At 33.5% G+C, this 26,724-nt stretch overlaps 1 protein-coding gene across 4 annotated transcripts; it reads right to left on the bottom strand.

Moving 5' to 3' along the window:
- Nucleotides 1–860: 860 nt before the first annotated feature.
- Nucleotides 861–26,714, bottom strand: LOC130441817 (inositol-tetrakisphosphate 1-kinase-like). 4 transcript variants are annotated; one of them, XM_056775615.1, is made up of 5 exons: nt 26,484–26,714; nt 26,313–26,411; nt 24,629–24,809; nt 10,373–10,870; nt 861–1,121 (listed from the first exon to the last, which is right to left on the bottom strand). In XM_056775615.1, the coding sequence occupies exons 1-5, from the start codon at nt 26,592–26,594 to the stop codon at nt 1,045–1,047; spliced, it is 966 nt and encodes a 321-aa protein (XP_056631593.1). In that variant the 5' UTR covers nt 26,595–26,714; the 3' UTR covers nt 861–1,044. The 4 variants fall into 4 exon arrangements, with proteins under 4 accessions (XP_056631593.1, XP_056631596.1, XP_056631595.1 ...); XM_056775618.1 differs by having other exon boundaries at nt 26,473–26,600; XM_056775617.1 differs by lacking the exon at nt 861–1,121 and adding an exon at nt 9,258–9,391 and having other exon boundaries at nt 26,484–26,682.
- Nucleotides 26,715–26,724: the final 10 nt, after the last annotated feature.

The raw sequence follows: 26,724 nt of genomic DNA, 5'->3' as shown, positions 1-26,724 counted from the left end.
TGTAAGCAATGCTTGTACCGGTGTAACCTAGCTGTAGTAGCAAAATAGAGAAAGAGAGAGAGAATGCTTTGTTGTCAAAAATTGTTACAATTTGTAGGCAGAAGCTTGTAATAAAATAAAATTTTAATATACAGAGGAAAGTCACAATGAACAACAAAGTTATTTAGAAGGCACATTCCAATAAATATGCCCTCAAATTATTCCGCGGAATGCGGAAAAAGATGATATCGATTCGATTTCAATTGGCAAGTGATTGTGCATATTTTTTACATTGTAAAATATTGAGCCCTTAACTCATTCTGAACGTTGAGTAGGAAGGTAAAAGTTGTGCTCCGCGTTCCTAAGTGGATAGCTGTGCAACAATCTTTCTGGGGGAAAGAATTTTTAATCTCTTAAAGAAGTTCTGCAGTGAGCCCTGCTGTTTATTCGAGTAAATATCTAACAACTCTCTTTTGTAGTTTGAAGATTCACTAAAATTACTCGCTCAGGACACAGAAAATAAATTGCTTTTAAAATTCATGAATTTCAAATATGTATTCAATTGGAGGACCGGGATAAGATACCAAGCAATTTGTAGGACAATGTAACTGTTAAATTATATAAATATTAACTAAGTAAGAAAAGTCAGCTGGTTAGTAATCATTTTGATAAAATCATTATCGATATATGTTAGAAGGAGGGGAAGTCTGATCAAACCATACATTTTGCAGGACAAAAATTTTTTCGAATAATTTACATCAGATTTAACAAAAAAAAGTCCAGTTGGTAATAAATTTTTGAGAATCATCACATCAACATATTTCATGTCTTCTACTCCTGTTACTTATCACAATGAGCCAGGGATCTAGGACTATAAAGAATTTTTTTGTGGATTTTTTAAAGCTTTAATAGTATAAATATAAAGAGGCTATAAAATTATAAATATATCCCATTATAACATGTCTGCTTTGAGCAATGTTATGTATTTTTTTTTGGCAGTTTTTTATTATATATGTTATTTTTTTGAAGTAAGTAATAATGTGAAGTATTAATTTGTAGTTAACTTTATGTGAAATCCGATGTCAGTTTTTTGGAAATACATTCTAAAAGGGCATCAAAAAAATTTGGAAATCCTTCATAACCTGAAACAAAATACAATTATGTTTAAATATAGATATTTTCAAAAACTCCGACGAAGATTAATGCTTAGATTGTTAGTAGTTTTTTATACATATCACTGTTCCGGAAAAACAATGACGTAACTGGAAAAATGGGCCAAATAGAAATGTCTAAAAATAATATAAGAAACACATCCCATATACGGGGGATGGAAGTAACAGTAGTTCCACTCAGCCCCGCTTTTGGGTATTGAATCATAGTCGAAATATCAGCTGTTGTTACTTTCGCATGGCTAAGTTAGGATCAAAAGTGACAACAGAGTAGTTGAACACACTGTTCACACTACCACTACACTAACAGTCACAATTACACTGTCTGATGAGCTGTCGATAACCAAATGATCGTCTTCAGAGAATGACAGACAGAGATAAACTGAATAAACGAAACGTGCGCCATTATGACAGTTGTTGTTATAGCAAATTGATTGGAAAAGACGCTGTTATGTAAACGGTTTGTATTTGTTGAAACTAAATCGAGTAATAATATGACAGTGACATAATTAATTATTGCTTGATTAGAATCAGGAGTGCCACAATAACTGTAGATATAACAGATCTCCCCCACTAATATGAAGGTTGACGGAAAGATTGGATATAGTCCCTGAGATAGCCGGGGCTTTTTTTGATGCGAATGGAACAGCGCACAGGAGTATCACGTGGTTCCTGCGTCGCAAGTAGTGGCCGTTCTTTTTGGGTTGCTGGCTGCTACTGGAAAAGCAATTGAACTGGACCACGACTCTCAGAAAAGTATGACTTTGAAAACAATCTTAAAGAATTCCAAACACAATTTGTGGTGGATAACTGTCTTTCCTTTCATTAGTCTCTGTTCTTCTTGCTATAGCTGGTAATACAAACTCTTGGCATGGATTTTTATTTAAGCAAAAAAGCTTCTTTCGATCGAAATGGCAATCACTTGATCGATGGAAGGACGAGGAACAATTAAATCAGAGATTGTGAATACCCAACGTGTGATAATAGGCTTTCCGCTGCTGACTTTGAGGTTGCGATTGGGTGACTTTTTGTCGGATGGAGAATGGTAGATACGGTCAGGATGAGAGTCACGACTTCGGCGGCTACATGTCACCTTAATAACACCAGACTCGAGATTTTTGCCTTGATTACCTAGCTCTTTACTATGAATGCACTAGGCCCAATAGCAATCTCTCAAATTTTTCAAAAGGAGCTTCCTTTTCGTCGGATATATGGAGAAGTTTTCTCGAACCCATTCGTTCCGTAGGCCTCGAAGAAAAATGTCAGCTACAGATACTTTAGCTTTACACCTACAAACGCCATAAAAGATACCATCAAGCTGATGGCGTCGAAGGGTAGTAACAAACTCAGCAATGGTTTGCGTTTCAATCTGGTAAGTTGACAAAAAGTAAATGCTGTAATACAACAACATTCGGCTTTGGCGAAAGTATTTTTCTGTAATTTTTAACCAAGTTTCTATACGTCTGATTGTTGATTGGTTCATCAGACCCCAAAAGGCAGAAGTATGTTGAAATTGGTCGATCCGACTGAGGCATTGAATAACTGATCTTGCTTCTTTAGATCAATGACTTTTTAAATGCTAGATAGTTCTCAAAACGATGACTGTAACACAAAAACGATTCTTTGCATGCATGAACGGGGATAATGAATATTCGGTTTGTGTGTAACCATAAGATCTTTGAGAGTGCTCATGGACTCGGAAAACTGATTCTCAATCATTATGTTAGTTGGGCGATCAATAAAATGAGGGAAACCTTTTTGGTTAATGACTTATTACTTACATGATGATGATACAAAGGCGCGCGCTCTGAAAACTTGCACAAGACACACTAAACGAATGTTCACTCGGTTTTGCTCTATACTCGTCGCCATTTGATTAACGCTGGTTATGTATTTGTTGAAACTAAATCGAATAATAATATGACAGTGACAGAATGAATGACTACTTGATTAGAATCTAGAGTGCCACCATAGCTGCAGATAAAAGTGGTAGTGCGAACAGTGTGTTCAGAATGAATATTATCAACGGTTACTGGAGTTCCAACTGAAGATAATAGTTGTAAGTGTAATTTCTGACAAAAATCTAGATTGAACTCCACTAGATTCGAATTTACAAAAATACATGATTTCAAGAAAACTTTTCCCAAAAGTTTCGTCTTTTTTATTTATTCACTGAAGAAAATTTTATGAAATCGATGAAAAAATTAATCGTCGACAGTTTGTGTCTACAAGGAACGATTTTAAGAAAACAATGCTGCATCTGAGCTTAGGGGTTGAAATTAGGGTGATTAAATCCTGAACTTTGGAAAATGAAAGTTGAGGACATACGTACAGTACCGGTCAAAAGTTTTTATCCACCCCATTATCCATTCATACAAACCAAATATGTGTACGTTATTTATTAAATTTATACAAGGGCATGTTTATATTTTGTGGGTGAATGCGACAAATTGAAACTAGCAAAGACTTGTTAATTATTCTTTAACGGTAAAATATTTCTTTAGTGTTTATTATAATTTTTGTGAAGTTTTTGTACGAATTGCTTTCGTTCTCGCAAATTCAGACTTCTTCTTCTTCCTGCTGTGTATAGGCATCATTGCCTGTTTTTCTTCACATCATTGCCTCTGCTCAGATTCACCTGGAAGGTTGTCACTCCATCTTTTCCTAGGTCTTCCAAGGCTTCTTTGTCCTGCTGGTGATTTGTCCCTTGATATTTTCCCAAATTCGGACTTGTAAGTTAAAATGGTTAAAACTAATAAACAATCGGTCGAAACTTATTCCTCAATCACAAGTCTTCATAGTCTAGGCAAAAGTAACCTTACCATTGTCGCCGACTTGAAAACATCTCGACATATCGTGGACAACAACGTGAAAAAATATGCAGCCAACAGGAACCTTGGCGATAGAAAACGTTCAAGGTAACCTTGAAAAACCCCAATGGATGAACATAAACGATTTTATCAATGAATGGGCCAGACATAGCAGATCAGATCGATGAATCTAGGGATCTGCCTTTGAGTACTTCTACAATGGGCTAAAGAACATAAAAAAATGGACGCATGAAGCATGGGAGAAAGTTTTATGGAGCGATCAAAGTTTGAAATTTTTGAATCTAATTAGAGAAAGTTTGTGTGTAGCTCTAATGAAGAACGGATGTTAGATCTATGTGCAATCTTGGCTGTAAAACAACGGAAGCTCGGTGATGGTTTGGAGATGTTTCGGAGGAGAGACGACTGGAGACCTGGTAATAATTGAAAGGATTTTGAAGAAAAAAGGTTATAAAAAAATATTAAAGAAAAATGTATGTTCTGGCCAGCGCCTGATCGGCAGAACATTTATCTTCTGGCATGACAACGATCCCAAGCGACGCTGGGCATATAGAATTTGAAAGAATTGGAAAAGAAGAATGTGCTGCAAGTAATGATTGAGCCGCCACAGTCACTCGACCTCAACCCGATTGAGTTGTGGGGCAAACTGTACAGGGAAGTTAGAAAGCAGTGAACTACTTCCGATACAAATATTTGGAATATCCTAAAAAACCTATGGAACCGGATAGACGACGATTATTTGTCGAAATGTTACAGCGAATGCCAAAATTGTGCACCGAAATAATTAAAGCAAAATGTATATAATATGTTCTTTAAAATATAAATATCAAAATCCCATCGTATTGTTTTTATTTGTTGTGTATGACGAAAACTATAGGGCGTGAAAAATTTTTTGACCAGTAACGTACTTGCCCTCAATAAACCTTCATTTTATGTCACTCACGTTATATACATCTGAAAATCGTTTTTCACTCTCCTGTAAATTGTTTTAGCATTTACGTCACTGTTCTTCCGGAACGGCGATATAATGAATCATTTTCTTTAGATCTGTATTAGACTAAATTCTACAAAAGAAATGGTTTTGAAGAAATAATTGAAATAAACGAATTTTTGTTCGCTGCTCTACCTATGAGATTATGTCAACAGACCAACGATTCTCCATTCGATTGCTACTTCTCGTTTAAATAAACTCTTGGACAAAATTAACAAACTTTTTTATGAAATTATTTTAGAAAAATCCTCGAACTCATCTGTCCGTATTTAGTAATTCGTCCTCGTAGTAAATTCAAATTCACTTCACTTTTAGTTGCCTAATAGTAGCCGACCTTTGATTTCAGTGCTATTCAAGAATCTCTGGAGACATTCGCGAAATGGCAGGAGGGAGAATGCGAGAAGAACGAACACGCTTGTGAGGAGACATTGTTTTTTTATACATAATCGTATTGTTTTGTTATATATAAATTTCGTTCAACTAAATAAAGTATTTTTAGTTTTCTTAAATAAAATGAACGACGAATTACTACAACCACCACACCGTAATTTACATCAATAATTTTTATTTAGCAATGGGGATCGTGCGATACTTCATTAGAAAGAATTTGAAAACTCAAAGATGTATCACTACTTGCGATAATTATATTTTAATAAATGTTGGGGTCCACTTGACGTGATCTGACTCATCTATATAATTGCAAGGAATATGCCTTATTAGGATCAACCAATTTTATGACTCAAATAAACAAACACATAATGAGAATATACCGAAGGTATATACGAAGATGTATTGATATCTAGTTAGCCTAGACCAGTTCCATGTACAAAAAAAAATATTGCGTTACCATAGCAACGAACAATAACTTATTAGAAGTGCAAGTGTAAAGTTTGACGTCAAAAAAGTGATCCAGAGTTACGCAATAAATTAAAAGAAAATCGAAAAATTGGAGAGTATCCATCAACACCTGTATTTAAAAGGGTTAAGAGGTAAGCAGATTTACGAAGATATGCTCAATACCCTTGGTGATCAATGTCCTTCGTATGCGACCGTGAAAAATGGGACTACAAGCTTCAAAAGAGGTAAATTTTCCATTGAAGATGATGACTGATCGGGAAGGCCAGTTTCTGTGTCAATCCCCGAAAAAATCGATACAGTTCATGACATGATTTTATCAGACCGTCGAATTAGGCTGAAACGGATATCTGAAGCACTGAATATTTTATACGAACGCGTTCATCATATAGTTAGAATAGAATAAGGGGGTGCCCTTATTCACCAGATTTAGCTCCGTCCGACTATCATCTCTTTCCTCAACTGGAAAAAAGTTTAAAATTTTCTTCCAACGAGGAGGTAATAAAAGCTGTGGAGGTCTGGTATGCAGAGCAAAAAGAAACATTTTTTTTGAAAGGTCTAGAGACGTTACAGGTTCGCTGTAATAAATGTATCCAAATAAGAGGAGAATATGTTGAGTAATAAAATATTTTGACATTGAAATTTTATTTGGTTCTATAGTAGGCTAAGAATTTTTCAATATATCCCCGTATTGTCAAAAATTATAAATTTTATTTTATGGGGCGATTAAATTGGTTCTCCATGGACATGATGAAACAGATACTTTTGATAAGTATGGTAAGAATCACGGTAAAAACGTACAGTATTACTTGTGATTATTTTTCTTGTATACCAACCATTCCAACATACATAATTTCAACACGGAAGATGTTAACATCAATGGACATTTGAACAAGTCTTCTACAAGGTAAGTTTTTTGGAATCAATGCCAGAAGATGTAAAATATTTCAACGCAAGCCACCACTGCTACGATTAAAGTCAAAAACTTGTTATGGGGTTCAAAAATAACAACTACACTTGTAATATGTGTAATTATCAGGCACAGATATGAATGTTGGAGGTGATTTCGTGATTATTTTTTTTTTAATTTGTTTTCTGACGTTTGTTTAAAAGTTACAAGAACATCTTAAATGAAAAAAAAAGCCTGTTGGAGCATTTAAATCTCACATGTGAATAATACTGAACGAGACATCACAACACGACAACGGCGTTACTATCCACCTACGAAGACAATAGGTACCAACTGTAGCCCGATATCCAAAACAGCAGCCCGTCGATAACCAACCAGGGCCAATGAAGCGGACGAAGCATCAGCACAATCACAATGGCAGCAATAGCAACAATGGCGTTCAGAGCTACGTTATTAAGCCGGGTTTTCGTGAAAGCACACACTCATTCACACGTATGCATACACACACACACACACACACGAAAACAAAATTTAATGACTTCAGCACTGGAAGGGGTGTGAAGGTTGTTGAGCCAGAAGAATTGTAGGCCACGATAAATCAAAAACGTGTTATTCTAGTCGACTAACAAACATGTACCGCTAGAAACGAGACGCTGACTTGTATCTATAACATTCTCCTTGTAACTCATGACATCATCATTTTGTATAAATATCTTATTCAGCATAATGAATAAACAGAGAAAGGTGTATAGTTGTCTAACATACGTATTACGGTTACTGACAGGGTGTCGGTTAGGGTGGAACTTAAAAACGAGATCTCGAATATTGTTTTGTAAAAGTGAAAATTTTGTTTCTTTTGTCATCTACATAACGGAATATTTTTGTTTTAATTTCAAAATGAAATCTAGTGGTGCCGCAGAGCCTTAAATTGCCGAAAATAGCTCAAGTTTATTTTGTCTCCAAGATATTTGTATTTATCTCATCGATCAATTCATATGTTGAGAAACATTAACTGAAAGAATAAAGTGTTCTATTTTTAGACGGCAAACAGTCTAATTGTGTTTAATCTGGGTCCCCGATAAAGCTCTCCGTTGATTTGTTTTACGGTAACAATTTACTATAAACGGTCATCAAAATATTAGAAAATAGACTGAAAGCTTTGCAATGGATAATTTGTCTACTAAATACAAATGAAGTACTGGTTCTCGGGGACAAATTTTCGGGTCTAATAGGCAAACAGTTTGAAAATTGCGAAAAGCTTTCAATTGCAAATTATAAAAAAATTGAATTGAATTTGCCAGAATTTGATTGGAAGTGATGACCAGAAGTACATATTTGAAAATTGTCAAGCAGTATTGACAGGTCTTGGCAAAAGGAAAACTAAGAAAAGTTGCTCATTCTCAATCGTTAACGAGTACAAATAGAAATTTTACGTTTATATGTCTCATGTGAAACTCCTTGAAATTTTGTAGTTCTTGCCGAATTTTTTATTAATGTTTATAGTCAAATGTGGTTCAATATCAAAGTTAAACCTTATTGCAAGGAACAGAACTATTCATTCGAGGTAAATAATCAAATACAGTTATTCAAAAAAATTAGTTTTTTGTTAATCCAGAAAATATTCTTTGAGCAATGGTAACTGGCTCTAGGAACATAGTCTTAGAAGGATTATGGTCTTGATCGAGAACCAATTAAGGTGTTAGGTGCTTGAAGTACGTCCTCTTAATTTTGATATATCTTATATATAGATTTAATAAATTGGAATGACAAATATACTCATTCTTGTCAGAATTGACGGAGGAAGAAATTAAGAAAATGGTGCAGACAGGAAATACCCCGGATTTTCCATTATTTCCAGTCATTCCCAAGCGATGGAGAGATGTGTCAAAATTGTCGCAGAAACCGCACTACCTGTATAAGGATTTGAAGCTACAGATGGTTTCATTTTACTATATCTAATTGATGGAAGGTGGGTCGATGCGAAAGCACCTCCTTATAGTGACTTCTAGTCTATATTTTACTTATTACAAGGAAATATGAGCTAAGAGTTGCGGAACCGGAAGACGAACTGTTTTGCATTGCACATTTAATGTACTAGTTTAGACAACAAAAATATATTTCATTATTACAAGTCAAAGCAAACAACTTTTTTTATCATAATTAAGTTCCACCCTAGAGTCGCGTGTCAGTACCGACAAGTTAGATATTGTTAGTTGTTATTAAAAGTTAAAATATACCAGTGATTTTAAAGATATGTTTTTATTAAGTTCCCATTGATTGAAGGCCCCTCACTTTCAATTAACACAGTGGGGTTATGTGGCGACCACGCCATGTATCCTGGCAACCAAAAATACAATTATTCACGAAATTTTTTCCTTCGACCGATTCCCCAAACCACTTCGTCAATAACCCGATAACCCTTCGACTCCTGAAACTCCAAGTTGCCTTCTTTCATGAATTCTTTTATAACCTTGTTAATGTCTTAGTATCATGCAATTAACTTAATCCTCTCCAATATACCTTGTACATTTCTTTCTATTCCTTTACTTCCTCGAATTCAGGCGAGATGTTTTGGATCAAAGTGTTTAGGACACTCTTCCTCGGGACAGAGAATCGAACAGATCTCGAACGCCTAGATCTCACCGGAGCTACGTTGTCCCTAGAGATTCGGTACGCGCGACTTGAGTTAATTTTTCGGTTTGTATATATTTTTGTGTATATTGTTTTGTTGATATACGAGGATAGTCCCAAAAGTAACTGGCATAATATAGAAATGGCGGTAGTTGCTTAAAAAAATTCCACTGTTTAGTATTTGTTTGGCAGCCATCTAGTGAACACTTTCAGTGAATTTGTAAACGTGGAAAAAATTATTCGTCGTTATTTGATACAATACATTTATATTGAAAATCAAAGCTGAACTAGATTCTACTCTAGATATGACTGTTCCTTATTTGGTGTAAATGTAATGTAATGTAATGAAAAGAGAGGCTCCAAAAAAGGCAAAAACCGTTCCATCTGCAGGGAAAGTCATGGCGTCGGTTTTTTAGGATAACGGTGGGATAATTTTCATTGACCTTCTTGAAAAAGCGAACTTATTGCAACATTTGAGCGAATAAATCAAGCAAAAACGGCCGCATTTGGCCATAAAGAAAGTGTTGTTTCATCAATACCGTGCACCAACTCACACATTCGTTATTGCAATGGCCAAATTAATTAATTAATATTTGAATTGCTACCTCATGCACCCTATACGCCACATTTAGCCTCCTCGGATTATTTTCTGTTTCCAGACTTGAAAAATGGCTTGGTGGTTTAAGATTTTCCAACAAAGAAGAGGTGATGTCGACAGTTAATCGCTATTTGGAGGATCTTGACGATTTTTATCATACAACGGGTATCGAACTTATTGAACATAGCTGGGAAGTGTATGGAGCTAAAAGGAGATTACATTGAAAAATGAATATATTTTTTCGAAAATTTTTGTGTTTTCTTTGTTGGGCCAGGTATTTCTGGTATTATCCTCGTATATTTATAAGTTTAAGTAGTTATAGAATTTTGTTTATTGTTCTACCTGTTCACCAACCTCGACCTTAAGACAAGCGATCATAATTGTCTAACATATTTTTCAATATATTATTACCTGGATAAGCATTGACATCTATAATAGCGTATTTCCTCGTAGTTTTATCTATGACAACGTCAACCCCCAGTAAGTCCATCCCGAAGGCTTTTCTCAATGTAGTAGCTATAATATCGATTACCTCTTCATCTGGTTTCGGCTTTTGTGTGATCAAATCTTCGGGATCTAGTACACACAACCTACTTTTCGAGTCTGCTTTCGATACATCACTTGTATCAAAATAAATAGTTTCTCTATCCGAAGCTTGAAAATTCTTCAACGAAGGTCTTTCCACGTGACAATGTCTTTCTCCGGCTATATATATTTTAAATAAGACAGCATCGTGATTAATAAAGCTTTGTGCTACACAGGGAGTCCTAATATCCGATAAAAATTTTTCATTAAAAATTATTGACATTTCGTGGGCTTTCTTTGATCCGTGGCCTAATATTGGTTTACAAATAAACGGGTATGTTACTTTGGCCATTTTCAATTGTTGTTTCAAAGATTCTCTATCACCTAAAACAAAAAAAACTATGTAATTTTCATATAATAAAAATTATTATGATAGTTATAATGATAATATACTTATTTTTGTCCCTCTCAAGTCATTAATGCTCAATATCTCTCTTTCGATAGAAAGGATTCTAAAGGTAGACGACTCAGTTATTGGGACTGTCACAAGACTTTGAATTTTTAAGAAAATAGTGGGAAAAAAAATTGGAAATGGTACTTTTAAACTTTTTTACATTGAATCATCGATATAAATACAGGCACAGAATTTTCCATTTTGTAAAATGTGGTAAAAGCAACAAATCTTTTTCTGAAAGTTGTAATTTTTGTTGCTCTTCTCAATACAGAAACCAAGAAGTTCTGACTGTTGCTTAGGCAACTCCAAATCGCTTACTAAATTATCTAGATGCAACTGACACAGCACAAATGGGGAGCCCACTGTTTGACCTGATCTCTGATTACACCACAATACATAAAATAAGCATTTTCCACATTTTCAGAAAATAGTTTAGCTGGTAAATTCACCAACACTTGCCAGGAAAAACTTTGCAGCTGTGACGTATATGACTTGCCACTTTTGTCATTAAAAAAATTTCTCAACTACCCACAAATATTCACTTTAAAGTTAAAATGTAAACTAAATAAGAACATAGAGGTGTCTCCTAGTCAGTTACAGATTCACAAATATTAAGGTTTATAACTTTCTACAATGACTACTTCGTTCTATACTCGTCCAGTTCTATAGGGCGGTGGTTGTCTAGCTAGAGCCTTTGAAGTTCTTCAGAATAGTTCAGAATATTTGAAAACTGCGTAATAATACCAAGTTAAAAGGAGGAAAAGAATAAACTTCAAATTAACAACCAATCTACCTGTACTAATGTACACTTCTGACAGAAACGCGACCACTTATTGAACTAACACTTGGAACACAAATAATATGACAATTGAATTCGCTGATCTACCAGCAGCTTCAACGGGCTCGCTTGTAACCAAGCAAGTCCACTAAAGACTTATCTCAATATCAAATAGGACGCAGATGGCTGACCCTGCAGCTTTCTAAAGCTACATAGTAGGGATTGTTTATTCCACGATTCTTTTGTCGGTCCAAGTAAACGTCGACACAACTACAAACAGTCGTCGCTATTGTAATGTGTAGAACAGTTAGTCTACCTGTAACTAGTCTTTAATAGCCTTCATGGAGCTATCGCCGTTTCTCCAAACTAAATTGACTGTCCTCATATTTATTGCTCTTCCTGGATACGTGGACGCTACTTGCCCATTTTATACCCTTTCTGGAACCATTATCACCATTGCCATTTTTTAGACGGTCATATCCAATCCCTCAACGTCAACACACCTTAAGGAAACTCACTAGACTGAACCCAAATGCCAAATCATCTCTAAATTGATCTAAAGTATACACATAGATCCTGTATAGTGACATCCTACACTTTGAAACTAGCTGTTACCAACGTAACCGCCATCTCCATTGGTACCTCTGGTCATCAACTTTCTTATAATAAACAATATAGAACATAGTTGATTACGAATTTTTTTTTCTTGTAATTCGACACAAATCCATCTTTCTCTTCGCATCTCCAATTTTTCTCAGGTGTTTCCTCAGCTTGTAGTGCCATGAGGAGCACCTGGAAATGCACATTTTTTGAACTGATTGAAGCATACCACTAGGTTCTTTATCAACTTGCTGCAGATGATTTCATTCTGGTGTTCAGTTGTCCCTGTTTTTATAATAGGTCTTGAGTGAAATAGAGAGAAACATCTTTGAAACATCACAATTTCACCTGGTATTTTTTGCAGTTGTTTTACTTCAGTTCTTTTTTCCACTTCTAAGGTAGTTCGGTAAGTTTGAGAGACTGCTTGGCATTCATTGATGAATCAGAATCTTGTCTTCCCAAGTTCTGGAATGTCCTCACTTCATGCCCCAAGTATTTATTTTTATTACTTCCTTCCCATCCTAATAGTTATTCCCTTAGCTTTTGTTTGCAAAATCATGTTTATTAATATGAACATTTGTTCATATATATGTGCATTTGGAGCACTTAAGATTGAGAATGTATGTTTAAGGATAAAAATAAATGTGGGAAAGAAACCTATATCTAGGATAGAGAGGTGAAAAGTCCAGCAACAATTCCTTCAGTTTAATTTTCTAAGCATTGAAATTTATCATGTAATAAATCGTCACAAAAAATTCTGTACCACCATATATTTTTCAAAAATTCTTAACCTTAAGTTTGGAAATTTTATTTTTCCATGTGTAACCTTATAAATTTTTAAATATTGTTTTATGTGCCAACTAAGTTTTTCAATATTAACTTGTAATTTAGGATGTTTAATTAATATGGTCAATATTTATCATATCAAAGTTTTACTTCTTATCAAGCCTACAGCAAAGGAAATTGTTTATAATTAACTACCCACCTCCGGATTTTATCATTCTACCTTATTTACATGTCCTTGTAAAATTTAATAAATTCATATATATATTCAAGAAGTCACATGAAAATCACAATCATTATTTATAATGTTAAATAACAACACATGTAGGTAATATTAAAAAGAAAAAAACTTTAACCATTGGTACTTTGAACCACTACTTCGTGAATTATGCATCTCGTTGTATGTTAATTTAATTGAAATTCTATTTGTTCATTGTCAAAGTATAAACAAAAAAAGCACTTCTAATATCTGCATCTTTGAGAGCAAATTGATAATATCTTTAAATAACTCTGGAAAAAATTTGTGATTTAAAGCAACAATAAAAAGATGTTCCTATAGAAAAAGAAAGCAACAGATTTTTGCAAAAAATTTATTCTTTTCATTGCAAGTTATTTTCAAGTTAACTGCAGTTGGCATTGGTTTTGTAAAAAAAGCAGAACCAACGCCGTATACACCATCAATCATGAGGAACTTTACATACTTCTACTGTAAAATGTAAGAAATTGATAGTGGTTGTTGGTATATTTATCTCAAGCTACTGATTTGAATAGAAATATTTTGTCCAGGACTCATAAGGAACTTAACATACTTTTACCATATGTAGAGCCGCCCAGGAAGCTTATCATGGTGCTACTTGGAACTGTCAACTTCTCTTCTTTATTAATTTACAAGGTAATCTTTGAAATTGACCATTGACATTTTAATTGGCTACAGTGTTAACACAGCTAATTTGATTTTTCAATTCTTTTCATGATGCAGTACATTACTATCAAGCATTCGACTGGATTAGCTAAATTTAGAAATTCCAAAATTGTCTTTGGAAAAATGAATTTAGGAATTGGTATTGAATATATTTTTAATGCAATGTGATACATAACTAATGAAAACGATAAGCGCGACAAAATTGTTGCATTTTTATTTTATTTTTAGTGAACGATCAAACATAGAGCAACCATAATGACGTATCACATTATGAGGTATTAATTTAAACAAATATTAATTTCCAGTGTTTTAACTAAAATGATAAACTGTATAGAGTTACAATAACGACAAGCACCAAACAACAAAAAAACAGTAACTAATTACAATAACGAGCAAAATGTAGTTAAGACACTTAAATAAGAGCTGAAGATTACAAAAATTGGAACAGGGCAAAAATTATTCTAAAATAGACCCTCGAAATGAAACCCAGCAGCGTATACAGATTATTGTTGCCGAATAATTGTTAATTGTCCCATTAAATTATACATACACTGGGGATCGTTTCTAATAGTATTACAAAAAATATAATTCTATCAATTAATTGTTGTCGGTTGTTTAAATCTTCCCCAAATATAGTGGCGGCGCAAGACCTAAACTTAATGTGGGCAAGGTACATTTCGTGAGGCCCCCTGATGGTGCAAGAAGGAGGGAATATAAAATAAAAAATCACTTGAAATTAGGTTAGGTTAGTTGAAATTAAAGTTTTTTATTCATTAAGAAAAAAACTTATACTTCTTTGGAACATAAAACAAAAATGATAAAAATAATAATTGAAAAAACAAAAATTTTCTACTTTTTATTTTACTGAACTCCCCAATGTTTGGTTCGTAATTTATTTTAGATGATATATCTGTTTCAATAGATAAATTCAATAAGTAAAAAGTATTTCTTAAATAATTTTTGATTAGTTTTAATTTTGAAAAGTTCCTTTCAGCGGAAGCAGTACTTTCTAATGCCGATGTTAATATTTGGGTAAATTTCTCTCAAATCGTCTCAAGTCTTTAATGAAGAAAACCAAAATTTTCAAAATGTTAATTCAAAGACATAAATCTCGATTCCATGTTACTCTATATCATACCGGCTTTTAACAGTCTCTATAGTTTGATCGCTGCCTTCATAATCAAACAACCTTTTCTTTTGCTACTCTTTTATTTTTAAAATCTTTTGGCAAATCAAAACTGCTTTTCTCAATAAACTGACGAGCGTCAGACAACCATTTTATGAATCCAGTTTGTCGATATTCTTTGATCCAGTCACAAAATGTACCCAAATGTTCAAGAGTAATGCTTAAATATACTTGTACAGATTGCCATAATTTGCTTATGGTATTGACACGCGTTAATAACACATACATGTAATGATATGACAAATTCCAAACTAAACATTTCGTTTAAAACGGAATCGCAATCACTGAATGTGTCCGATTGTTCCGTTCGGTATTTCAAGTTTTCCATGCATTCAACATCATCAAATTGCAATAATACAGGCTTCCCCGCCTGAATTCTGCTTTCCCACCTTGATAAAGGCTTCATAGTAAGCTTTAATGTATCTTTGATTATTTTCCAGCGTTCGCTGGAACTTGAAAATAGCAAAAAAATCTTATGAATAGAACCAAAAAATGTTTTTGCTGCCACCGAAGAATTAGCTGCGTCTATCAACAACAGATTCCAGCTATGAGAACCTCAAGGTGTGAAAAATGACCTGGGATTTATATTTAATATTCAAGTTTCAACTCCACTATTTACGCCTACCATATTTGCACCATTGTCGTATCCTTGGCCACGACAGTTCTGAATATCTAAGTCATTCTTTTCTAGCTCTCCCAGTATTACATTAGTCAAATATTCTCCAGCCGTTTCAGGCAAGAAATCCGATAAAATTTTCTTCTATAGTTCCAGTTGATGTATTACAATATCTTAAGATAATCGACATTTGTTCAACTCTACTGCAGTCTCTTGTGCAGTCAAGTAAAAAGAATAATATTTTGCCTCTTTTATTTTACCAATCACTTTACTGATAACTATGCTTGACATCAATGTAATTAAATCATTTTGAATATCATATGATATATGATATCCTTTAGTGGCACATTTTCCTTCTTTGAAAACATATTCTTTCGGAATCAAAATTATAAATTTTTATGATCTATATACCTACAAATCTATAAAGTTAGAAATTAGATAATTATAATAGAGATTAATAATTTAATTCATGAAATAAATACCAAAATCAATTAAAGTATCACTAATGAAATGAGGTTCTTGCTACTATTTGGGTCATTTACCTTACTCAAAAAAGGTACACCGAATAGAATTAATAGCCCATGGGTTCCCATTGACTGGCCATGGCCGGGCTGTCCAGTTTTGGGCCAAGCCTGGGTCTCCCTTGACTGGCCAAGGCTGGGTTGCCCAGTCAACTCGGGGGACTTCCTGCATGGGATGGCTTAGATAATGGTGTGCAAGTTTATTATTAATGCGTTATCAGAATTCTTAGTTTATTCGTCTATTTTTAGAGATTATCTGTGACTTCTAAATATCAGATTATGAGAGGCTAAGAAATTTATTATATCAATTAATCTCTCAAGCAAATGTTTTTTTGAGATTGAAGAATTCGCCTTTCGTTTTCTTGGTCTAATGTTTTTCCGTATTCTTTAGTATTTTCATGCTTGTGTACAATATCACTCAAGTGTTTCCAATCACAACACCCTTTCTGTACCATTTGAGTTTGTGAATTACTAAATAGTCTGCATGGAAAACAGAAAATTTTATTTTTAGAACTTGAATAAACCTACCAGCGACGACGGTGAGTTTCACCATTATTTAGTTTTCTTGAGAAATAAAAATTAGAAAAATGTAGTGCTCGTGTAGTGGGGCGAATGTGTTCTTGGCGCTAAAGATCTACCAGATACTCTAGAATAAGAAAAACCTTATGGCGTGTACTTTTGGATTTTCCATACTTTTTAAATTTATTTTCGGCTGAGGGGCGAGGCACTTAGCAGTGCCCACGTCTTACGCGGCCTTTGTCCAAATATGGTAATCAACTGGATTGAAATCAAGTAATTTTGAAAGCCATGAAATAGGATTTTCACGTCCTATCCACTTGTTGCCATAATATAGATGTTGTCTCAGTGCCAGTAAAAAGTATGGGGACCCCCATTATGCTGAGAATACATCCCTCGGATAACAACAATCGCGTGGGTCAACGAATTCGGCAAAATATTTTGTAGAAACTCCGAATAGACCTGTCCTCTTAAAGGACCGTGAACAAAGTGAGGACCTACTAATCGCTCATTTATGATACCTATCTACAGGATAAAAAAACCTTAACTTGGAACTACATTCTCGAATAGCATAGAGATTTTCTTCTGCTCACACATGGAATTACGGAAATTATTTATCCCGCCTCTTATGAATTAGGCTTCATATGTACAGCGTTGTTCCTGAACAATAAAAAGATGGCAAATATTATTATCTACAATAATGATCTCTACAATTTTTGTCGTACGATGCGCGGTGGTTCGCGAGATATTTAATAAAACGTATTTTTCAAGATAGCGGCTGAAGTGAAGCCCCCCATGACGCCCACTTGGATTCACATTCAGGGGACACTCCTGAACATATTAAAAAAGATACCTGTTCCCGTACGTTTTTTTAAGAACCTACTTTTTTGGTTGGGGCTCTTGGACTACTAGTGGTAAACTGCATTATGAAAAAAATTCCAATTAAAATTTATGGTAGTCTGTAAATTAATAAAGAAGAGTTGACACTTTTCAGTTTTCTCATGGTAAAAGTATGTAAAGTTCCTCATCCTGTATACATTAGGAAGACTAAAGCCGAACAAGACCAATACTTAATATGCAAGACAAAAGAATACGTATCCCCTCAAAATTATGAGTTTAACGACTGGTTCCATAATCCCACTTTAGCTAGCACTTTAACTAAAGGTTGTTAAAGTGAAGTGGTCCCATAATAGATTTGTAACGGTCTCTTAAGTAAAGGGTCCTTTAAGACGTTAAAAGGAGATTGACAATACTCTGTCCTTTTCCAATATATTTCTTTAGAAAAAGAAACAAAATTAAACGTAGAAGTGAGTGTTATTTTCTGACAAACATTTCTTTCGGCTTGATCTTTGGGGGCGTACTGTTGTGTTTTGTACTTAGAAATTTAATTTTTCATTTCAATGTTTCAATATTCTTCTTCTTCCTGCTGTGTATAGGCATCATTGCCTGTTTTGTCCTGCTGGTGATTTGTCCCTTGATATTTTCACAATTCGTTCTTCCGTCATGCAGTCAATGTACTCATTCCATCCAGTACCCAGTCATCGATGTTATCTATCCCGCATGTTCGTCTTATGTTTTCACTCCTTTCTCTATCCATCAGTGTTCTTCCCGCTATTCTTCGAACTATTTTCATTTCTGTAGTCTCCAATATCCGTTTCGTTTTAGAGGTCTCAGGTCGGGTCTCTGCTGCATAGGATAATATAGGTCTGATTGCGGTCTTGTATATGCGGGCTTTTGCTTCAGTTCGAATGTATTTATTTCGCCAGATTGTGTCATTTAGGTATGCTGCTGCTCTTGAGGCTCTTGTAGCTTGGTTTCTTACTTCCATCTCCACGTCCCCGTGTCCAGATATTTCGATTTCCAGATATTTAAATTTCATTTCCTGGTGTATTATTTTGTTATCCACCACAAGCTTACATCTGATCGGTGTCTTGGAAGTAACCATTGATTTTGTCTTTGCCGCTGATATTATCATATTGAACTTTTTTGCTGTTTTGTTAAATTGGTACAGTGGCCTTTGCAGATCGTCCTCGTTCTCCGCCAACAGTACCGCATCGTCTGCATAGCACAGGATTTTGACTTCTTTATTTCCCATTTTGTATCCTCTTAGTTTGCGTACTTGTTTTATGATTTCATCCATCACTATGTTAAATAGGAGCGGACTGAGAGAGTCCCCTTGCCTAATGCCCCTATTTGCAGGTATCCGTTCAGTTAGGTCATCATTTATTTTTGCTTGGATCGTATTTTTTGAGTATATATTTTCGATTATTTTAATGACATTATATGGTTTCAATATTCAATAATTATTTTTATCATTTTTAATCGTAAGTATTGAAGGTTTTACATGATTGTTGCAAAATTTTTAATGTATTTATTGTATAAATTTTCAGCGTTTGTATTCACGTTTTCCAATTTTGTCATGAGGTATCTCTGATATTCCCAAAGTGTCCTTCCTCAAACTGCTTTCTCAAAACATTGTTATTGAGTATTGTTTAGTCGTGAACGGAACCTGGCCAACGAGCTACAATGTTACGAATCTGAAGCTGAGCATCGGATAAAGTTGGTACATTAAATGGAGAAATCCTAAAAATTTCTGCATCTTCGCTGCCTGGTGATTGTATATTAAAGTGCAATCGATTGCACCTATTGTTAACGGGAAATTGGCTGTTCCATTCATCCAGAATTTGATTAAATAATGTCGTAAATGTGAGCTTAGTAATTCGAAATCGTTTGAAAAAATACAAGTCATCATATGTCTCCAAATAGTTTCTTCTCCGCCGATATATTTTTCGTTTTCGAATGAGTATGAATTTAATGTAGCATGATATCTAACCATAATGCCATAAATCTTTTATTTGTTAAAACTTATTAACAATGCGCCTTGGTTAGCTTAGAATTCAAACATAGTCATGTTTCTGACTTAACCTCAAAGTTCAAATTCAAAGAACATTTAGGCTAAATGGCAATTATGAAGCGCGCGATTTAATTTCATGGGAAGTTTAAATTTAAAGCTTCCTGAAACTGGTCGTAAACATTTGTTATTATTTGAACATATGTTTTTTTTATGGGAATACTTGGTTGTATATGAAATGCTCAATTGACCTGCTGCGTGAAAATATTACTAGGAAATTATCAAAATTATTGGCTTTGACATTGAAGATAAATTTGTGTCTATGGAGTTGAAAAACAGGGGCAAATCCACAGCAAAATTTTGGAAAGAAAACAATTCCGAAAAATTTAAGGAATGGCATTTGACATCTAAAGGTTACCTAGAGATTAAACTGTTTATGGCCACAAAAAGAAGGTCTACTGAGTAATGAGATTTATACCAGTTTTCGAATTTCTAGAGATTGAAAAAAAGTAGTAAGCAATCTCAATTTTAAATACAATTAACTATTAATAATCACCCCGTATGATAATCTATTCAATGACTGACATAATGGATGTGTGTACAAATGACAAATAATGAGTATTAGATTGTAGGTTTGCTATTTAAAATTGTACAAACACGATAAACTCAATTTGTTAATGCTTCAATTACAGTAATGTCAATATCAAATACTTGTTAAATGATGTAAGGTAAAGTCGATGAGTAGTAATTAAAATAATCATTCAATTCCGAGAATGGACAAAGTGTGTAATGCGGTTAATCATGGAATTTTGTTTATTACCTTCTAAGTTTAATCCAATTTGTCGACAGGACTAGCTTATATAGATAGCTGTTTCTAGAATAAATTGAAAGCAACACATTTTTTTAATATAAAGTACTACACACATAATACGGTGTCTCAAAAAGTCTTCTATCACCAGCCTCATTAGAATAAACATGAAAGAATCACTGAGTAAGTGCTGTAGAAAATACAAATAGAGAAGGAGGAAAATACATTTTTTCAACAAAGCTTTTAGTGATAACCAAACAAAAATTAGTAATGATGAATACTAAAAAAATGTGGATTAGGAAATGAGAATACATTTGCGAAATCACAGAACTAAATATTCCGGAATAAAGAATAAAACGTGGAGGAAAATAATTGGGAAGATGAGAAGAATATGCAAAGACACTTCATAGCAAAATTTAAGAATAATTCATATTATTCAATATTTAAAAATTGTTTGGTTGTTTCCAACAACCAAGCCAAATCAAGAACAGCCATACAAGAAAGAATACGAAGTGGTTAGGCAACAATACAAATAAGAACTTGGAACATAACCTCACTAGCTGGAAAGGAACAAGAACTGCAACTGGAAATGGAGGAACACAATATCAAGATAATAGGACTGAACCAGACATAAAAAAAACTAATAATGGAAAAATTTTAGTCATGGGTTGGTATTATCCAGGAGTACAAATAGAAATTAGAGCTAAAGGAATAGGGGTAATGGTAGCAAAGGACGTAGACGTAAACATAGAAAAAAATCAAGGCTATTTTGCTAAGAATGATATACGAGGATATATTGAAAAATTCTTAGCGTATTATAGAACCAAACAAAATTTCAATGTCATTACGACCTTTTAAACTTTTTTTCAGTTGAGGAAACAGATGATAGTCGGACGGAGCCAAATCTGGTGAATAAGGATGGTGTTCTAGTAATTCAAACCCTAAATCACAAATTTTTTGCATTGCAACATGAGATATGTGTGCAGGGGCGTTGTCCTGCAAAAACAAAACTCCTTTGGATACCTTTCCACGTCTTTTCTCTTTATTTTTTTCCCGTAGAGTGGTCAGTAATGTCGAATAGTAATCTCCAGTTATTGTTCTACCCTAATCCAAAAAATAAATCACGATTACTCCATGGCAATCCAAAAAAACTGAAGAAAGAACTTTTCCAGTAGGTTTTTGGACACGAAACTTGTTATGTATCCCAAGTCTCAATCATAGAAGCAATTCTGTTTAAAAAGTCTACAACGTTTTCAAATCGAGCACAGATCGAACGCGATGCTTCTACCCTTGCACGCTTTTGGTCAACATTCAAACATTTGGGGATCTATTTTGCAGCAATTTTTCTCTTGTCGAAATTGATGTGAACTATATGATAAACGAGTTCGTATGAAATATTCAGTGCTTCAGATATGCGTTTTAGCCCAAATCGACGGTCTGATAAAATCATGTCATGAACTGCCGTTTGTTGTGCCCATGTTTTGACGTGAAACTCGCTGTCATCTTACAGACTGTTACTTTTGTATAATTTCTATCATCGTGTTTTCGAACAAAAGTAAGCATAAAATTCAGTATTACAATGTTCCTTCGGCTTTAAGACCTGTTCCTCACAATGAATATTTGCCAAATTCATACTCTTAGAAACAGAAATGGATTTGAAAGACCCTGAGTTACAACCTGAGGCATCTAATGATAAGTTCACATTCCCAAATTAGACAACTTTTTTCCAAGATTCGACGTTTATTGGACATCTAAATCAAAAAGGAAAACATATCTCTTAAAGTACATTTCTTCCACTCGCTTATGGACTTCTTTTTTGAAACTTTAGGAGCAATATCCGTGGAACATGGGGAACGGTTCCATCAAGACATCACTAAGATGGAGAAGAGATGTCAGGGAAGTGGAATGCAACCAGGAGTACTACTGATTTTTGGGACGAGACAGCTGTACCCCAGGATATAAAAGGAAATCAAGCACCAAATAATGGTACATAAAACTGCAGATTTATTTGGATTCAGGACGTCATTTTACATAAGATTCAACTATAATTTTTTTTGTAGATCCTCCTCCTTATTCAGCCTCCATGTAGAACACGTAAAAAGGATTATTTTTTTAAAGACATCTATCTGAGTCATTTCATATCAAATCAACATGGGGTCTAAACCTAACCTCCTCAGAATTTAACAAAATTTTTATCAAATATCTCAAATGGTTGAAAAAATTACGGCTATATAAAATTTCCCAAAATCCACCAAAAAACATAACCATAACGTATCTTGAAATAGCCATAGCTTTTCTCCTAATTGAGCTAGAGATATATGAATGATGTCATTTTGCTCAGTTTCAAATATTCTTTCTTTTGATATACTACACTATATTACATTACATTAAGTGTTTTTGAAAAATCAAATTCAAAAGTTTGATTTTCTCAAAAAGTGCTGTTTTGAAAATTTACAAAAAACTCCTATAAATAGTTTATACTTTTGGTTAGTGATTCTAAAAATTTCCCATTGGGAGGCTGATGGGTTCATATTTAAATAAAAACTTTTAAAAAAGTGTGTTTTATAAGTTTTAGTATAAGTTTAATACTATATACCCTAACTTTACTTAAATTATTTAATGTGTTGATTATTATAATAATTAATTATGTACTTAGTAGTGTTGCCTCTAATACAATAATTTTTTTATATAAATTGTCGTTCACGGGTCGATGATTTTGGTCTAGAGGCAGAATGGCGTTTTCCGACTACTGACCATGGAAAAGAACTGTGTGATGGAGTTAGGGGCACAGTGAAGAGTCTTGCTGCCAAAGCAAGTCTACAACATCCATATGACAACCAAATTAAAGCACCTATACAACTTTATGAATGGGAAACTGAAAATTTACCTGGCATTAATTTCACCTTATCCACACAAGATGACTATGTTGAGTAGGGTGATTCATTTCCAAATTGCTCAAGCAAAATATGATTCTACATATAGAAAAAAAAATTCTCACCAAGTTTGAGCTCCTAAAGTCAATTTTGAGTACTTACAATTTAAATATAAAGTTTTACCTGTTGAAATGCATGTAAAAACACTTTCTTTCTAAAATTTCCAATACTTACTCACTTTTTACAATAATGTGAATCAGTTTAATAGACCATGAGAGGTATTTAATGCTCTTTGAAATCAAAAACTGTGTTTTAACGACTCCTATTGGTGAACCAGTGCGAGTTTCACAAAAAAGCTCTAAAACGATTTCGAGAGCATAAAATTCCCCACAAGGTCCATCAAACTGATTTACATTATTGTAAAAAGTTAGTATTAAAAATTTAAAAAAAAAATATTTTATAAAATGTATTTTCAATAGTAAAACTGTATTTAAATTGTAAGTACTTAAAATTGATATTAAGAGCTCAAACTTAATGAGAATTTTTTTCTATACATAGATTAATAATTTGCTTGGACACAGAAAAAAAAATTTTTTGGAAATGAATAAACCTAATGTTAAGCCTGAGAAATTTCTGAATAAATGTTTAAGCCAAGCAGTAAGCATTAAGGTAACACAGCAATAGCATGATTATATGCATGAAAATTCAAATGTATGACAGTGACCATCCAAAAATGCCCTGAAAAATTACAAATGACAGAAATTGTGGATATATAACGTCTATATATGACCAAAAGTGGTGGCTGGCATATGATGGATTACAATTACTGAAAAATTATTACAATTATTTGAAAAAAAGTTCCTGAATGGTTTCTGCGTTTTTCGTATATTTTGGAAAACTTTACATAACCCTAATTCTGAAACTATTTAATATATTTAAGAAAAAAATGGCATTTTTGTTCCTCTCTGTGAGGATAATCTTCATACCAAATTTCGCCAAATTCTGAGGGAGCCAGGTAATTTTTTTTAATTTTAGTGTGTTGTACCCTATTTCAGTTTATTATTTTGTGTTTATAATAATTAATAGCCAATAAGCCCTAACGATTACAGTGTGTATGCTTGTGTACTAAAAAAATAGTGCATGCTCTGGAAGGTTGAAAATAATATTTCTTATTTTACGGCAATGTGAATCAATAATGTAATATTTGAAGAAAATGATTTTTATAATTACTTACCTGACCTTAATGTACAAAAATTTGGTGTAAAAACATCATATGTAGCTAAATTAGTGGAACGAATAATGCTATAACAGTTGCACCTATCAATTAATCTTCTTACATTAGCTACTGGATCTATCACAACAAGAGACGGGTTCTGAGATATATATGTTTCAACCTCTTGAATTAAATTAGCACACTAAAAAATAAATATAATTATTAATAAATAAGTTATTCGAAACATTCAACACTGCTGTGTTTGAAAAAATAGGTGAAGTAAGAATTAAAACCACATCTTTTTCTGGTGGATTTTTTATAACTCGTTGGTAGATGAAAACCCTAACTTTTTATTTTTAATGTTTATTTAATAACAATAAGAATTTACAATTCTATAGGTCATTTTGTTAACTTAAGAGGTTACAATGAAAAAAAACCTCATTTATGTCTTGATGAGACTTCTCCATTTAGAAGATCTCCTCCACATCTCATTTCAGACCTGTTGGCCAGTCTTTCTTTAGTCTTCAGTTGTCTCTTCCTTGCATCAACGGTTGGAATAAGGGATTAACATGTGATTCCAGCCTTTGTTAATGTATTTGTCTTCTCTGTTGTATTTTTTCTTGTACTATTCTTATACTTATACTTGTACAATCTTAGATTATGCCCTTTGTATAACGGCTATTCTCTATAGTCCAGATTGGAATCATGACAAACTTATACAATAAGATTTTATTTTCTATCAACATTTTTTATTTTCTACCAAAAAACTAATACAATCCTCTCATTTTAAGGTCTATATGTATTTTAAACATCTACATTATTAATGTATATTGAAGAACATTTTTCATTTCATAGTGTGAAAGTTATGTGTTACGATTTGCTTTTGTTAATAATTATCCTCCATTTTTTGAGTAATTTTTCTACTTCTAATGTATGTTATGTAGATTTGCAGAAGTTTCTGTGGGATTTATGTGGATCAAGAGAGTAACTGTAACTAGTCCACAATTGTGCTGGTTATGGTGTAATTAGAAACTGGGAGGTCGGCAGTGAGTATTATGTACAGTATTGGCCCTATGACACTGCCTTGTGGAACTTCAGATTTAATGGGTTTAAATTGTAATGTTTTGTCTTTTATTTGTGGCCTAAAGAATCTGTCTGATAAATATGATTTCAGTAATTTAAAAAAAGGGGGTAGGAAGAGTCTGTTTGATATTAAATAGCAAGCCTAAAGCCATACTTAATCAAATGCTTGACTTAAATCTAAAAATACTTCTGAAAAAATACTATGCTTTTTAGGGGTACATTTATTTCATGCATAATTCGATGACACTGTTGATTTGTTGAGTTTTTTTGTCCAAAACCAAATTGTTGTTGTGGAGGTTGAAATTAATTCCTTGCAGTAACAATTTCTCAAAAAGTTTCAAAATAAAGCCCTAAGCTACACCAATTTTTTAGGTGCAAGTCAGAAGGAATACGCGTTTTCAGATAATAGAGTTTTGTCTCTATATTTAATCACACTTTATATTTTAATTTCTTTTAACCAAATAAAAAGTTTATTTATATGTAACAGTTGAATATTCAAATATTGTTGACACTATGTACCTAAATAATAAAGCCAATTCGTAAGTTTTACTTTTTAAAATAATAAGAAAGTAAGATATAATTCCGGCATGTAAAAATTTTTGAAATTTTTGAAAAAACATACCCTAATATCACCCATATTTGCAGATGCAATAATATCCGTCATTTTGTGCACAAATACACAGAATGGTCCTTGTGATTCAAGAGATTTTTTCAAACATAACTGAAAAAAAATAATGAAAATATTAGTAATTACTCTAAACTAACAGTAAAAATTAACACACAATTTACGCACTTTGAACACCTCAAACCCATATTTCTTGCTTATTGTCTCTAGTTCTTGCCAATTCAGCTTTAATAACTTCTTCTCCGATACCCAAAAGGCTATTCGTTTATTGGAAGGCATTCTATAATATTTATTATCAAAACTACCTACAACACAACTAGAAATACCACGCTTTTTAATACCATACTATCATGTCAACAATAAAAGGTCGTTGGTTTTCGACAAGTACATTCGTCGTATGTCACTGAAA

The sequence above is a fragment of the Diorhabda sublineata genome, chromosome 3 (assembly GCF_026230105.1).
Source record: "Diorhabda sublineata isolate icDioSubl1.1 chromosome 3, icDioSubl1.1, whole genome shotgun sequence".
Classification (NCBI taxonomy): domain Eukaryota; kingdom Metazoa; phylum Arthropoda; class Insecta; order Coleoptera; family Chrysomelidae; genus Diorhabda; species Diorhabda sublineata.
Note: the sequence above shows the minus strand (reverse complement) of the source record. Positions and strands in the feature narration are given on the sequence as shown.

Excerpts from the sequence above, each read along its gene's own strand:
- LOC130441817 (XM_056775615.1), bottom strand. The coding sequence starts at position 26,594 with ATGCCTTCCAATAAACGAATAGCCTTTTGGGTATCGGAGAAGAAGTTA. Across the intron at positions 24,810-26,312 it reads CAAATATGGGTGATATTAGG|TGTGCTAATTTAATTCAAGA; the intron begins GTATGTTTTTTC and ends TTTATTTTTTAG. Across the intron at positions 10,871-24,628 it reads TTTTTGTACATTAAGGTCAG|GTGATAGAGAATCTTTGAAA; the intron begins GTAAGTAATTAT and ends TTTTTGTTTTAG.